Source organism: Mauremys reevesii, linkage group 3, assembly GCF_016161935.1.
Source record: "Mauremys reevesii isolate NIE-2019 linkage group 3, ASM1616193v1, whole genome shotgun sequence".
Classification (NCBI taxonomy): Eukaryota; Metazoa; Chordata; order Testudines; family Geoemydidae; genus Mauremys; species Mauremys reevesii.
The window spans coordinates 2,103,063-2,117,068 of NC_052625.1; the positions used below are offsets into that span (position 1 = coordinate 2,103,063).

The following is a 14,006-nucleotide window of genomic DNA, read 5'->3' on the forward strand; positions in this document are numbered from 1 at the left end:
TATAACAGGGTTGAAAAAAGAACAAGATAAATTCATGGAGGATAGGTCCATCAATGGCTATTAACCAGGAGGGACAGAGATGGTGTCCCTAGCCTGTTTGCCAGAAGCTGGGAATGAGCGACAGGGAATGGATCACTTGAATATTCCCGGTTCTGTTCATTCCCTCTGAGGTACCTCTCATTGGCCACTGTGGGAAGACAGGATACTGGGCTCGATGGGCCTTTGGTCTGACCCAGTATGGCCATTCTTATGTACTACTTTAATCTCGCTGAATGGTAGGTTTTTGAGATCTTAAATCACTCTTGTAGCTATTTTCTTAACCCTGTCAGAAGTGTTCATATTTGAAATACATGGAATTACTTTTATTTGATCTTTATACTAAGAATCAAAATTTATGTAGCTGTTGCAATTTATGTAACCTGCCCTACTACTGAGGTATACTAGCTAGATCACACTTTGCTTCTAATAGATGGAAATTTGTGGATTGAAGGTGGCTAGGAATTGTGTCCCAATACTAGCTTGTCTGTACATTTATGTTAAAGCACTATTGCTGCCCATGTATACTAAATACCATGTTTGTTGGAGGTGGCAGAGGTTGGTCTGTTTACTCAGATTTCACCATCTGGAATTTATCCTGTAGGCCTCTAAAATGGTTTGTGATCCACAGACTTCAGGTGTTCAATTCTTATTCCCATGGCCAGTGCATGACCATGTTAATCACTAAGGGTAGGTCTATACTCACCGTCCGGGTTGACGCGGTGAGTTCGACTTCTCGGAGTTCGAATTATCGCGTCTAATCTAGACGCGATAGTTCAAACTCCCCGCACGCTCCGGTCGACTCCGGAACTCCACCACCGCGAACAGCGATGGCGGAGTCGACCTTGGAGCCGCGGAGTTCGACCCCGCCGCGTCTGGACGGGTAAGTCAGTCGAACTAGGGTACTTCGAGTTCAGCTACGCTATTCGCGTAGCTGGACTTGCGTACCCTAGTTTGACACCCCCCCCCCCTTTAGTGTAGACCAGGCCTAAGATGGTCTTTTCTCAAGTCTTTGATTTTAGAAGTTGAGAGATACCTGACTTTTGGAGAGACAGGCTGGGTCACCAGATTCTGAGACATCTTTTCTAGGAGCCATTTGATTTGGAGTCTGGGAATCGTGAAGTTGTTTTGAGGCAGCAACTAGAACAGACAACATAGATGCTATTTTATATTTAAGGACATTACTAAGCTACCAAAAAAAGTTTTGCTATTGTTAATGGATAGCAAAAAATCAAACCCCCAGTCTGAAACCTATGAACCTCTACAGAGGTCTCAGACTCATAGACTTTAAGGTCAGAAGGGACCATTATGATCATCTAGTCTGACCTCCTGCACAATGCAGGCCACACAATCTCACCCATCCACTTCTATAACAAACCCCTAACCTATGTCTGAGTTATTGAAGTCCTCAAATTGTGGTTTGAAGACCTCAAGCTGCAGAGAATCTTCCAGCAAGTGACCCCGTGCCCCATGCTGCAGAGGAAAGTGAAAAACCTCCAGGGTCTCTGCCAATCTGCCCTGGAGGAAAATTCCTTCCCGACCCCAAATATGGCGATCAGTTAAACCTTGACCACATGCTCAGGACACACCAGCCAGCACCCAGGAAAGAATTCTCTGTAGTAACTCAGATCCCATCCCATCTAACATCCCATCACAGACCACTGGGCATACTTACCTGCTGATAATTTGGCAATTGATCTTTTATTAATTGCCAAAATTAGGCTATGCCATCATACCATCCCCTCCATAAACTTATCTGGCTTTAAGACTAAGCTTGATATGTCTTTTGCCCCCACTACTCCCCTTGGGAGGCTGTTCCAGAACTTCACTCCTAATGGTTAGAAACCTTTGTCTAATTTCAAGTCTAAGCTTCCTAGTGTCCAGTTTATATCCATTTATTCTTGTGTCCACATTGGTACTAAGCTTAAATAATTCCTCTCCCTCCCTAATATTTATCCCTCTGATATATTTATAGAGAGCAATCATATCCCCCCTCAACCTTCTTTTGGTTAGGCTGAACAAGCCAAGCTCTTTGAGTCTCCTTTCATAAGACAGGTTTTCCATTTCTCGGATCATCCTAGCAGCCCGTCTCTGAACCTGTTCCAGTTTGAATTCATCCTTCTTAAACATGGGAGACCAGAACTGCACAGAGTATTCCAGATGAGGTCTCACCAGTGCCTTGTATAACAGTACTAACACCTCCTTATCTTTGCTGGAAATACCTCGCCTGATGCATCCTAAAACTGCATTAGCTTTTTTAATGGCCATATCACATTGGCAGCTCATAGTCATCCTGTGATCAACCAATACTCCGAGGTCCTTCTCCTCCTCTGTTACTTCCAACTGATGTGTCTCAGAAAAATACATTGACAATGTAGTTTCTACAACCTTAGATACTCAAGTGACTACATGAATATTAAAAGAATCTGATTAAGAGTGCTAACTGGAAGCCATACTACACCTCTACCTCGATATAATGCTGTCCTTGGGAGCCAAAAAAAAATCTTACCGTGTTATAGGTGAAACTGTTATATCGAACTTGCTTTGATCCACCAGAGTGCACAGCCCCACCCCCCCGGAGCACTGCTTTACCGTGTTATATCCAAATTCATATTTTATCGGGTCACATTATATTGAGGTAGAGGTGTACTTCCAAAAGCATAAATTATAGCTTACTGTGCCCTCATTTTAGCAATAGTGATGTTGAGGACAATTGAACAAGCAGCACATTTAATGACCACGCTGAAGTTCTCTTGTTCTCCCAAAACCCACATGTCCACCTGTTGAAAGTATTCCCATGGGTTAATGGGAATATTTCCATACTGCAATCAAGAGAAGGTCTCAGCCTATGGCTCTACCCCCAGGGGGCTCTAGCCAAACAGGAGGGCATGAGGGCTCCAGCTGGGGGTGCAGGAGGGTGCTCAGGGCTGGGACTGAGGGGTTCCGAGGGTGGGAAGGGAATCAGGGCTGGGGCAGGGGCACAGGAGGTAGCTCCGGGCAGCACGCACTTCAAGCAGCTCCCAGAAACAGCGGCATGTTCCCCCCTCACCCCCAAGTTCCTATGCAGATGCACAGCCCAGGAGCTGGGGGGGAGCAGCGTGAGGAACCCCCTGGCTGCCCCTACACGTAGGAACCAGAGTGGGGACATGCCACTGCTTCTTGGAGCCATGTGGAGTGGGGCAAGACCCCGACCCTGCTCCCCAGCTGGAGCAGGGGAAGCCCCAGACCCCCCCACTTTCCAGCAGGAGCTCGAGGGCCAGATTAAAATGTCTGGAGGGCCAGATGTAGCCCCCAGGCCATAGTTTGCCCACCTATGCTCTAGCCCAGGGGTCCCCAACTCGGTGCCCGTGGGCGCCCTGGCACTCGCGGGCACCCTGGCACTCGCAGAGGCATCTAAATGCACCCACATCCTGGCCCACGGTTGAGCATCCACCGCCAAAATTCAGCAGATGCTTGACTGCTGCCACGGTCCTTCATCTGGCAACTGCCAGACAAAAAGGTGGGGACCACTGCTCTAGCCAGTTACTGCTTTACTGCAATAGGTCTTCACTGGAAATGACTGTCAGCTTCTGAAGGCTGACCTTCTGTAAGGTTATTATTACAGCTGTAATATGTGGTGTTTTATTTGAACAGAATCAATATAAGTCAGTATTCCACATAAAGCATTAGTAACTGAAGAGTTCCTGACAGTGGAAGCCTCAGGCTTGGTCTACACTACATACTTACTTCGACATAACTAAGTCACTCAGGGTTGTGAAAAATCTACGCCCCATGAGTGACAGTTATACCAACCATAACCCACCCATGTAGACAACACTAGGTCAGGGGGGAGAGCTTTTCTCACGAACATAGCTACCACCTCTTGCGGAGGTGATTATAAGTCGACGGGAGAGCTCTGTCTTTGGCTTGTTGCAGGTCTGGTGAAGATGCTCTAGCAGCGCAGCTGCTTTAGTGCAGCTGTGCCAGTGTAAATTTGAAGTATAGCCCTGCTCTCAGATGACTTGGTACTAAGGAAGCCTGCAGTAATTCCCCTCCACACACTTTTTTGGGGAGGGGGGGGAAGGGAGCAAAACTCCCTAAGATTATGAAACAATTAGGGGCGGAAGGAGCAGAAGCCACAAACATGGCTACACATCTTATGCAGGTATCTTAAGGGAAATAAGCCTTAGAGTTCCAAAAAGCTGAATCTATCTTGGGGTTTACCCAAACCTACATTAAAAACACTATGGCAAGATATTCCATTTACGTGAGTGTAGTTCATGGATAGTTCAGCATTAGCCTCACCTTGCGTCAACGGATGACTTCGAGGGATACGACTCTGGAACAGTCTAGATTGAAGAGAAATGGAAGTTAGTTAAGGTTGACTTTTAATACTGTGGTTCCAATAGACCAAAGATCAAAGATGAAAGGCCAAACCCACCAGTGGCATCCATGTATGCCACACCTTTGATTTCACAAGCAGTATCTCTGCTTATAGTAATGATGAATTAGGCCCTTCATGGCAAGATCATGGTAAAGGAGAAGCTGGACTGTAATTCGAGTGTCACTAGGATAGGCAATTGCTTGAGTTTCCATTATAACTGAAGTGTCCAACAGAGTACTTCCAGAGCATGTTAATTGAAGTGGACCAGGCTATTTTGTTCTTTAAAATGGACCTATGCAGTAAAAAATGACGCCATACAGGACAGACCAGTGGATCAGCCGCACGCCAACAATAAGAAAAACAAAAAGCCTTGACAAGTTATACTGGAACTGGAAAACATTCAAAAAAGTGCAGCAAAAATTAGGGGTACAGAACGGCTTCCATTTGAGGAGAGATTAATAATACTGGACTGCTAAGCTTGGAAAAGAGATGACTAAGGAGAGAGATGATTGAGGTCTATAAAATCATGACTGGTGTGGAGAAAGTAAATAAGGAAGTGTTATTTACGCCTTTTCATAACACAAGAACTAGGGGTCACCAAATGACATTAATAGGCAGCAGGCTTAAAACAAATATTTCTTCACACAATGCACAGTTAACCTGTGGAACTCTTTGCAAGAGGATGTTGTGAAGGCCAAGACTATAACAGGGTTCAAAAAAGAACTAGATAAATTAATAGATAGGTCCGTCAGTGGCGTCCCTAGCCTCCATTTGCCAGAAGCTGGGAAATGAGCAACAGGGAATGGATCACTTGGTGATTACCTGTTCATTCCCTCTGGGGCACCTGGCATTGGGCACTGTTGGAAGACAGGATATTGGGCTAAATGGACCTTTGGTCTGACCCAGTATGGCTATTTTATGTTCTTAAGTTCTGGATCCACTGTATCTTCACAAATAAGACACTGCAGTCCAACTCTCTTCAGTGTCAGTAGAAAAAAGGTAACCCACAAGTCTAGACATATTGAACAGTGAGGAAGTGTTGATGTTTAGCTTTAGAGGAAATTCAGTTGTCTTTATCCCTGCTGGAAGATGTATATTTAGGCAGGTTCAGTACTTCACTGAATACCACATTTTGAACAGTTCCTATTTGCAAGATGTGCGCGCCAAGAAAGAACAAATAAAAAACAACTACCTGTATTGTTCTTGCAGATTTTCCAGTGGCTCTGCCTGGTTATGAATACCCTTTTGAAGAACAGCACCAGCATGTTGTATATTCCCTTCAGTTTCAAGCTGTTGAGCCCAAGCAATGTACAAAGCAGATGTCCTAGTACCAACTCCTTGGCTGTAGATGTAGTCAAAAAATTGACTAGGAGCACTGATGAATTCTGCCTACAAAACATAACGTACATACTCATTGGCACATTAAAAAGAAGAAAAACAAAAGTATCACTACTTCTGTCTGTGCCTTTATTTATTTTACAGCTGTCCAACATTCCCCACTATAAAACTGTTTGACTCTTATGTCTATGGCATACCTAGAAAACCCATACATTACCATGAAAGACTATCCTTTTTTCTAGTAGCACAATTGAACTCCTTTTCTGATGTAGAGGGAGACTCTGAGGAAGGAGGAGGTAAAGCCATGCTGCCCAGAAGCCCACCTCTCAAGCGCTTGGTGGGTAGAAAGGGTATTTTCTAGTCAAACAAGAGTTATCCCTCCCTAAACAAAGGATCAGGGTTTATCCACCAGGCAGATTGAAAGTACTTTGGAAGTAAGTCAATGAGAATGTATTTATGCATCAGATAAACAAAGCTAACAAGTGTGGGAGGAAGAGAGAGTGTGTCTATACTCCAGCAGGGAAGAGAAACTTTACCTAAGCTATAAAGGTGGGGGCGGGGGGAGGAAGAGTGTCTGACCCTCAGATAATAAGCAATTGAATAACCTGATTGCATACAATATTAGTGCATCATGTAAGGTCTTTTACAAATGCCCGTAACACTGGTTATTAATGCATAACTTGTACAATGATATTAATACTCATTGATAGTTTTAAAAATTTGTGCGCACTAAACACAGGAAGGAACAATTGCCACCCAGACAGGACTGTGGGTACCTATTTACTGGTCTCCTATGTAAATTAAGCATGGTAGAATCAAAATAATGGAAGTTTTATTTATATACAGGGTGATGGGAAGCCCACAGGAAGGGAAGAACAGCATGAGTTCAGCTTCCTCATGGACACAGCAAGCTGAGTACAGAGGAGGGGTTCCTGCCTTCTAAAGCAAGGTCATCAAACTTTGGGAGATAAGCAAGGACAGAGAGCCATTTTAGGCATCCATCACTGGACAAATGCAGGAGGAAAGTGCTTTGCAAGCTGAGAAAGATGGGTCTTTGAACCCAACCATGGAGACAGTTGGTGTCTCTGGGAACTAGACTATAGAGTAAGGGAAAGAGAGCACTTAAGGGCTTGGCTACACTGGAGATTGCAGCGCTGGTGGAGGCTTTACAGCGCTGCAACTTAGTAACTGTCCACACCTGCAAGGCACATCCAGCGCTGCAACTCCCTGGCTGCAGCGCTGGCTGTACACCTGGTCTGCTTGGGGTATAACGAGTGCAGCGCTAGTGATGCAGCACTGCTCGTCAAGTGTGGCCACACACCAGCACTGTTATTGGCCTCCAGGGTATTAGGAGATATCCCAGAATGCTTTTAACTAAATTACTGTTTGTTTTGTTATGATGTCTCTTTGTTTTGTTGTGAACTCGGGGCTCTGAGAGCTGCTTATCTAAAAAACAAACACAGCTCCTTTGCTGTGATCAATCTGTAACTGACTGAACAATCAATTGAGATAACCCACTACCTTGCTGTGAATGAGGCAGGCAGGGGGATTAATGTCTACAGCTAGTGTTTGCTTGAGGAGAGAAACAGTGGGGGGGGAAGAGGGGGAGAAAGGGAGTCCGTTGGAGCAGCTGCTTATCTGGTCTGCAGGCTATTTGCAGTTAAGAGTGAATGAGGGGGTCGAGGAAATGTTCAGATTTTGCAAGGCAGGGAGCTGACACACAGTGTCGGCTCAAAAAATTCTCTCTCTCTCCCCCGCTCCCTGTCACACTCTACCCCACCCCCCCTCTTTTGAAAAGCACGTTGCTGCCACTTGAACACTGGGATAGCTGCCCATAATGCACCACTCCCAACAGCGCTGCAAGTGTGGCCACACTGCAGCACTGGTAGCTGTGAGTGAGGCCATACACCAGCGCTTTCCCTACACAGCTGTATGAACACAGCTGTAACTCCCAGTGCTGCACATCTGTAAGTGTAGCCAAGCCCTAAGATCTTTCACTTGGGGAGACATGGGAAGCCAACCCTTTGTTCTGCTGGGAAGAGGTCCTGGCCAGAAGTACGGTTAGCCATTTTGAGTCATCTTGCGGGAAGCACATAAAGATTTTACTTTGAACCAAGATAATAGCTTGTTAAGTCTTAGCTATTGGAAAGCATATTTTGTTTTACTTATCCTATCTATTTCCTTGAACTCACTTAACTCATGCTTCTTTTTTAACAAAAACAAAACAGAGCAGGCAGCATTTTCTCCTGTAAACATAATGTAAACAAACCTATTTGTCTGAGGCCTTGGCTACACCGGCACTTTACAGCGCTGCAACTTTCTCGCTCAGGGGTGTGAAAAAACACACCCCTGAGCGCAGTAAATTACAGCGCTGCAAAGCACCAGTGTAAACACTGCCCCAGCGCTGTAAGCTAATCCCCATGGGGAGATGGAGTACCTGCAGGGCTGGGAGAGCTCTCTCCCAGCGCTGGCGCCGCGACCACACTCGCACTTCAAAGCGCTGCCGAGGGAGCGCTCCCGCGGCAGCGCTCTATGGCAGCAAGTGTAGCCATACCCTTAGTAATTGGCTGAACAAGAAGTAGGACTGAGTGGACTTGTAGGCACTGAAGTTTTCCATAGTTTTGGTTTTGAGTGCAGTTACGTAACAAAAAAAAAAAAAATCTACATTTGTAAGTTGCACTTTCATGACAGAGACAAACATGTACATATACATATATGAACAAGAAAAACCATCCAAAATATTTAATACATTTCAATTGGTATTCTATTGTTTAACAGTATAATTAAAACTGAGATTAATCGATTTTTTTAATGCCAATTAATTTTTTTAGTTAATTACATGAGTGAACTGTAATCAATCAACAGCCTTAATTAAAATTATTTCTGACTCTAGTAAACTACCCACATATTTTCACTTTTTAGTACATATCTAAGTGTACCTACTAGTTTAATGCAGTACTTAACGAATCTCAGATCCTGGTGGTACCTCTCTTCACCGATAAACACTTTCACAAGTTGCTCTAATGAAGCGGACAAGGATTCCTGTCCACCCTGAAGCGGGAAAGCACTTTCCACCCATTGCAGGTATCTGGAACAAGAGGAACATGTCACGGATGTGGCACCTGCAGTATTTTTGGATAGTTGCTATTAGGAAAGCAAAATGCAAACGCCAACCTGTCCCAAGGATCGAGGGGGTCGTCTCCTTGATAGCTCTGTATCTGGGCTTCAAACATCCTGCAACACACACACAAAAAAGTTAGGCACATAGCAGCAGCTAACGAGAGGGGCAGGGGAAAGCCCAGGGGTCAGGCACAAGGGGAATGTGACATTCCCTCTCCCCCCCACAGCCACCGCCCCCCCAGGCAGCCTAGCCCCCATTCCTCCCAGGCAGCCTAGCCCCCATTCCATTCCTCCCCAGGCAGCCTAGCCCCCATTCCATTCCTCCCCAGGCAGCCTAGCCCCCCCCAGTCCTCCCCCAGGCAGCCTAGCCCCCCCCAGTCCATTCCTCCCCCAGGCAGCCTAGCCCCCCCCCATGCCATTCCTCCCCCAGGCAGCCTAGCCCCCCCCCTCCCATTCCTCCCCCAGGCAGCCTAGCCCCCTCCCATTCCTCCCGGGCAGCCTAGCCCCCATTCCTTCCCCAGGCAGCCTAGCCCCACCATTCCTCCCCAGGCAGCCTAGCCCCCTCCCATTCCTCCCCCCGGCAGCCTAGCCCCCCCCACCCCCGCGGACCCCCCAGCGGCCTCCCCGGGCGGGCCGGCTCCCTCCCTTCGGTGGGGCCGAGTCCGGCGGACAGCAGCAGCAGCAGCAGCTCCGCCCCCCAGAGCCCCCGCCAGCCCCTCACCGCCCGCGAGCCGCCAGCTCCATGGCCGCACGGGACAGTCAACGAGTGCCGCCTCCCAATTCAGCGCACAACAGCCCCGGCCGGACTTTTCAAATCCCCCGCGCAGGCGCAGTGCGGCCCACGGCGCCTTCGGATTGGCTGGGCTCCTGCAGCCGGGCAGCCAATCCCAGGGAGCGCCCTGAAAAGCCTTTTGCGGGTGGCCGCGGAGAGGGGGCGGGGTTAGTGCGCCCATTGCCCAGCTCCCAGCGGGAGTGCGCGCGGGCCCCGCCCCTTGGCAGCTAGGCCCTCGCCCCGCCCCCGCCCCCCCCCGCTCCCTGGCCCAGTCTCCACCTGCCCCCTCCCGCCCGCGGGGCCTAGCACCTGCCCGGCCCCACCGCCCCTGGGGCAGCACCTCACCCTGCCCCAGCCACCCCCACCCCGGGCCAGGCCCCACCTCCCGTGGGGCAGCACCTCACACCCCCACCCCCACCCCTGGGCCAGGCCCCACCGGCCCAGCCCCACCGCCCCTGGGGCAGCACCGCACCCCGCCCCCTCCACCCCGGGCCAGGCCCCACCTCCCTTGGAGCAGCACCTCACACCCCACCCCTGGGCCAGGCCCCACCTGCCCGGCCCCGCCTCCTATGGGGCAGCACCTCACCCGCCCCCTCCACCCCGAGCCCGGCCCCCCCTCCCGTGGGGCAGCACCTGCCCCCCCCACCCCCACCCCTGGGCCAGGCCCCAGCTGCCCGGCCCCGCCTCCCCTGGGCCAGCACCCCACATCGCCACCTCCACCCCTGGGCCAGGCCCCCCCTACCCCCCTCCCCCCGGGGCCTTGCACCTGCCCAGACCTGTGTCCCCTGGGGCAGCACCTGCCTGGCCCCACCTCTCCCGCCTCCCCTGGGGCAGCACCCCACCCCACCATCTCCACCCCGGGCCAGGCACCCACCTGCTCCCCCGCCCCCAGGGCCTAGCACCTGCCTGGACCCACTTCACCTGCCACCCCGGGGCAGCACCCCACCATCTCCACCCCCAGGCCAGGCATCCACCTGCCCTCCTGTTCCTGGGGCCTAGCACCTCCCCGGACCCATCTCCCCTGGGGCCAGCACCCCATGCCTCCACCTCCACCCCTGGGACATGCACCCAGCCGTCCCTACCCAGCCCGCTATACCGTTCCCCATCCCTGATGTCACCCTTGGGACAAGTTTGCCCACCCCTGACCTAAATCATGTGTGAATCTGGGCCCATGTCCACTAAATGCAGGGAAGCTATCACAAGGCTTGCTTTCTTTGGAAGTGCTGATTGCATTCTAGAAGAGAGGTAATGTATGGCACAGGAAGGAAAACGAAGAGTGAAAGATACACCTAACCAGTGTATGACTTTGAAATATTAAGAGAAGATGCTTAAAAGAGGGAGAATTCCAATTAAGAGTCCAGGTAAATAAGAAACTACTAATAAATTAATAAAATACAAAAAGCTTAGGCTTCTAAGGCTCAACATTTGCGATATACTGCTGCCACCTACAGGATATTGACAGAGGTAGCAAAGAATCTGAGATCCCCTTGGCAAGCATCTAAGGGCATGTTTGTTCACACCCCTGAGCGAGAAAGTTGCTGTAAAGTGCCAGTTTAGACAAGCCCTAAGTGTCACCTTTCAAGTGTCTCCTTGAAAACCATGTATGATGCCTGTTTACCGATTGCATTTCCTGGTCTCCATTTTGAATTCCACGTTGCGGTGGGAGGTGATGCGAAGGCGCTGGGATTCACTCCACCATTACTGGACACACACTGCTAGCCGGGGCTTGTAATAACTTTTGCATTGGTTCATAGAGCAGAAATCCCTTCCATTCTTATATGAATAAACATAAAAATTGAGCCATAAACTTACCAGGTTCTGACACAGCATCTCCCTCTTTTGTCTCTGCTGCCAGTTCTGTGCTGTTCCTTGGAGGGGAGGAGAGGGGCATCAAACAGCTCCTCCAAGTATGGCCCCAGGATGTGCTGCAGCTGCTCCTGTGGCAAAGCCTCCTCTAGGACCAGTTTCATCAGCAGAGTCACTTCATTTGCCTCATTTGGCACCTGCTGCTGGCTCCCATGGATTTCCATGCTGTCTTCTGGGGCCAGCAGGGCACCAGCGTGGCTGACTAGGCCATCATGCACCACCGGTGGCTTCATGCTCGGTGCAGTCCCCAGCTCTTGGTCAAACTCATCATAAAATAATCATGTTGTTGGCGAGTTGCCAGAGGTGTGGTGGTGGTCACTGGTTGTCCAGTACTCGGTCTTGAGCCTCTTAATCTGTTCTCTGCACTGGTTACCGGTCTGCTACATTTCCAACACCACTAGCTTCTTCGTTATTTGCTGGTATGCATGGTCATGCCTGGTACTCTTACTAAAATCAATTGTTTTGCTGGCCTTGCATCAGAGATTAACCAAAAGCTGGCTGTGCTCCCATGACCATGGTGCAGTGCGCTTTGTAAAGGACTTCTGGTCGATATCTAGTGCAAATGCCAAAGGTTCTCCTAAGGTGTGTTTGCAGCTCTGCAGCCAGAATAAAATGGAAGGGTTAAACACCAAGCTGCTGTAGTAGAACAAGGTGAAGGGGGGTGTGTCAGTTTCTTGAGAGTTGATTGGAGAGTCTTGGGAGAGAGAGGACAAAGGAAGTCGGCCTGTAGCATTGTGGGATACTTTTAGTGGACTCCAAGTACCCAAGTCTGGGGGCAGGGGTGAATTGCTTCTACACTGTAAAACGATAGGGCTTGAACCCTGGGTCCTGGCTTGACTCAGGCTCTGACTCTCCACCATCTGAGCCCAAGTCCAAAATATTTTTGTATAGATGGAAGCCAGGTTAGGGCTTGACCCTGAGTCTCAGCCTGGGCTTCCATTGCAGTGCAGATATAACCTGAGGCTCATCTGATTGGTCCAGCACTAAATATGGCACATTTCCTTGTCATGGGTGAATGATACTGTCCATCTGGAGCAACAGAGCCAAAACTGAAAGGAAAAAAATAGATCAAGAGCAATTTTATTGGTCAACGCAATGCAAGTTGGTTGGTTGGTTGGTTTTAGGGTGTTTTTTTGGTCATAGTTGCTTAGACCCCAGTTCTGCTAAACTGCTAAAACTGACCCATGTGAGTAGACCCACCAAAGCATTACAGAAGACCCATTTAAAAAATCTTGTTATTTCTTGTAGTGGGCAAAACTGAGAATTCCCAGCAGATAAAAGGTCAATGAGCCTAGTCATATACCTAAAGTTAAACACATGCAGAAGTCTACAGAACAGGGCCTTGATTTGGAATGTCTCCACTCAATTTCAGAGTGCATATGCCTGTAAAAATAAAATACATGGATTATTTTCATTTATGAAGAAATCCTATTTTTGCATTATGAGTAGTTTGAGTTGGCTAGATCTGACCACTTTTGTTATGTGTTGGGTTGGAGTGTTTATAACTTTACTAACTATGGTAATAAGCTATTACAGAAGGTTTTTCCTAAATGTGAGTGTTGCAACCATGCACACTGGGGTTCCCAATCACAGTAATTTTAATAATACTGGTTCTGATCTTTGGACAAGAACCTACCAAATCTCAGAGAGCTAATTGGGAACTCTTAAAAAAGTTGAAATTCCGCTAAATTGTATGTATTTTTTTTTAATAAAAGATGAAATGATAGTAGGAACTTTGGGGTAGGAACCAAGTATTTTGTGGGGGGAATCATTAGGTACTGAGCGTGATCAACAGATGTGCACGAACAACCTGATCAGCAAAAACGCACGCACAAATCATCCACGTGGCTTGCATTTGGAGCCTGGCAGGCAAGCCAGAAACACCTACCAGTACAATACTCAGCAACAAGCTATGTGTTATTGGCAACAGCTATTACAAATTCTTTATCTCTAAAACACTTCTCACTCTTTAATGTTTCAAGGAGTAGGGGTGCACTTTGTCTCAAGGCACTCTTAGGAATATGGTCCCTACTATTTCTAGTGTTTGATTTGACTGGGACTAGTTGAAAACATCAAAAGCAATTGCTTAAAGTTATTGCTTGAGGCTCTCTTACATCAGTGCACTTGGACTTGCTCGGCCTTACAAAAGAGAAACATGCTGTGATGGGTGTACCAGGCACCTTCCTGGCCTCCTCCTAGAGGCCCTGCAGTCCTACTATACCCTCCCCAGGAAAGGAAGTTGGGTCCTCCAGGACTGCCTAGAGACGCCTTGTGGAAGCAGCCAATCAGAGCCCAGCAGTCTTAGCTAAAAGGAGCTGCAGGGCCATCCCTTGGTGGGACTGGGTTCCTCCCTCCCTCCCAGGAGCTCAAGAACTAACCAGAGTTTGTGTCTGGCTGCAATTACTTAAGCTGGTGGAGAGAGGATCTGAGAACTGTAACTCTGAGCTAAGGGGTGAAGATAAAGGGGCCAGGTGGAGAGAGGTCCAGGGAAGTACCAGTAATGAATTGATG

The 14,006-nt window shown here is 48.6% G+C and overlaps 1 protein-coding gene across 1 annotated transcript in view; it reads right to left on the reverse strand.

Moving 5' to 3' along the window:
• Positions 1–9,714, reverse strand: part of BUB1 (BUB1 mitotic checkpoint serine/threonine kinase) — a 44,428-nt gene extending 34,714 nt beyond the window's left edge. The window contains exons 1-6 of the mRNA XM_039531011.1: positions 9,579–9,714; positions 8,912–8,971; positions 8,681–8,825; positions 5,592–5,788; positions 4,321–4,364; positions 1,073–1,176 (exon numbers count right to left, since the gene is read on the reverse strand). Of these exons, the coding sequence (XP_039386945.1) occupies positions 1,073–1,176; positions 4,321–4,364; positions 5,592–5,788; positions 8,681–8,825; positions 8,912–8,971; positions 9,579–9,601 (573 nt within the window). The 5' untranslated portion in view covers positions 9,602–9,714. The remainder of the gene's footprint in view (positions 1–1,072; positions 1,177–4,320; positions 4,365–5,591; positions 5,789–8,680; positions 8,826–8,911; positions 8,972–9,578) is intronic.
• Positions 9,715–14,006: the final 4,292 nt, after the last annotated feature.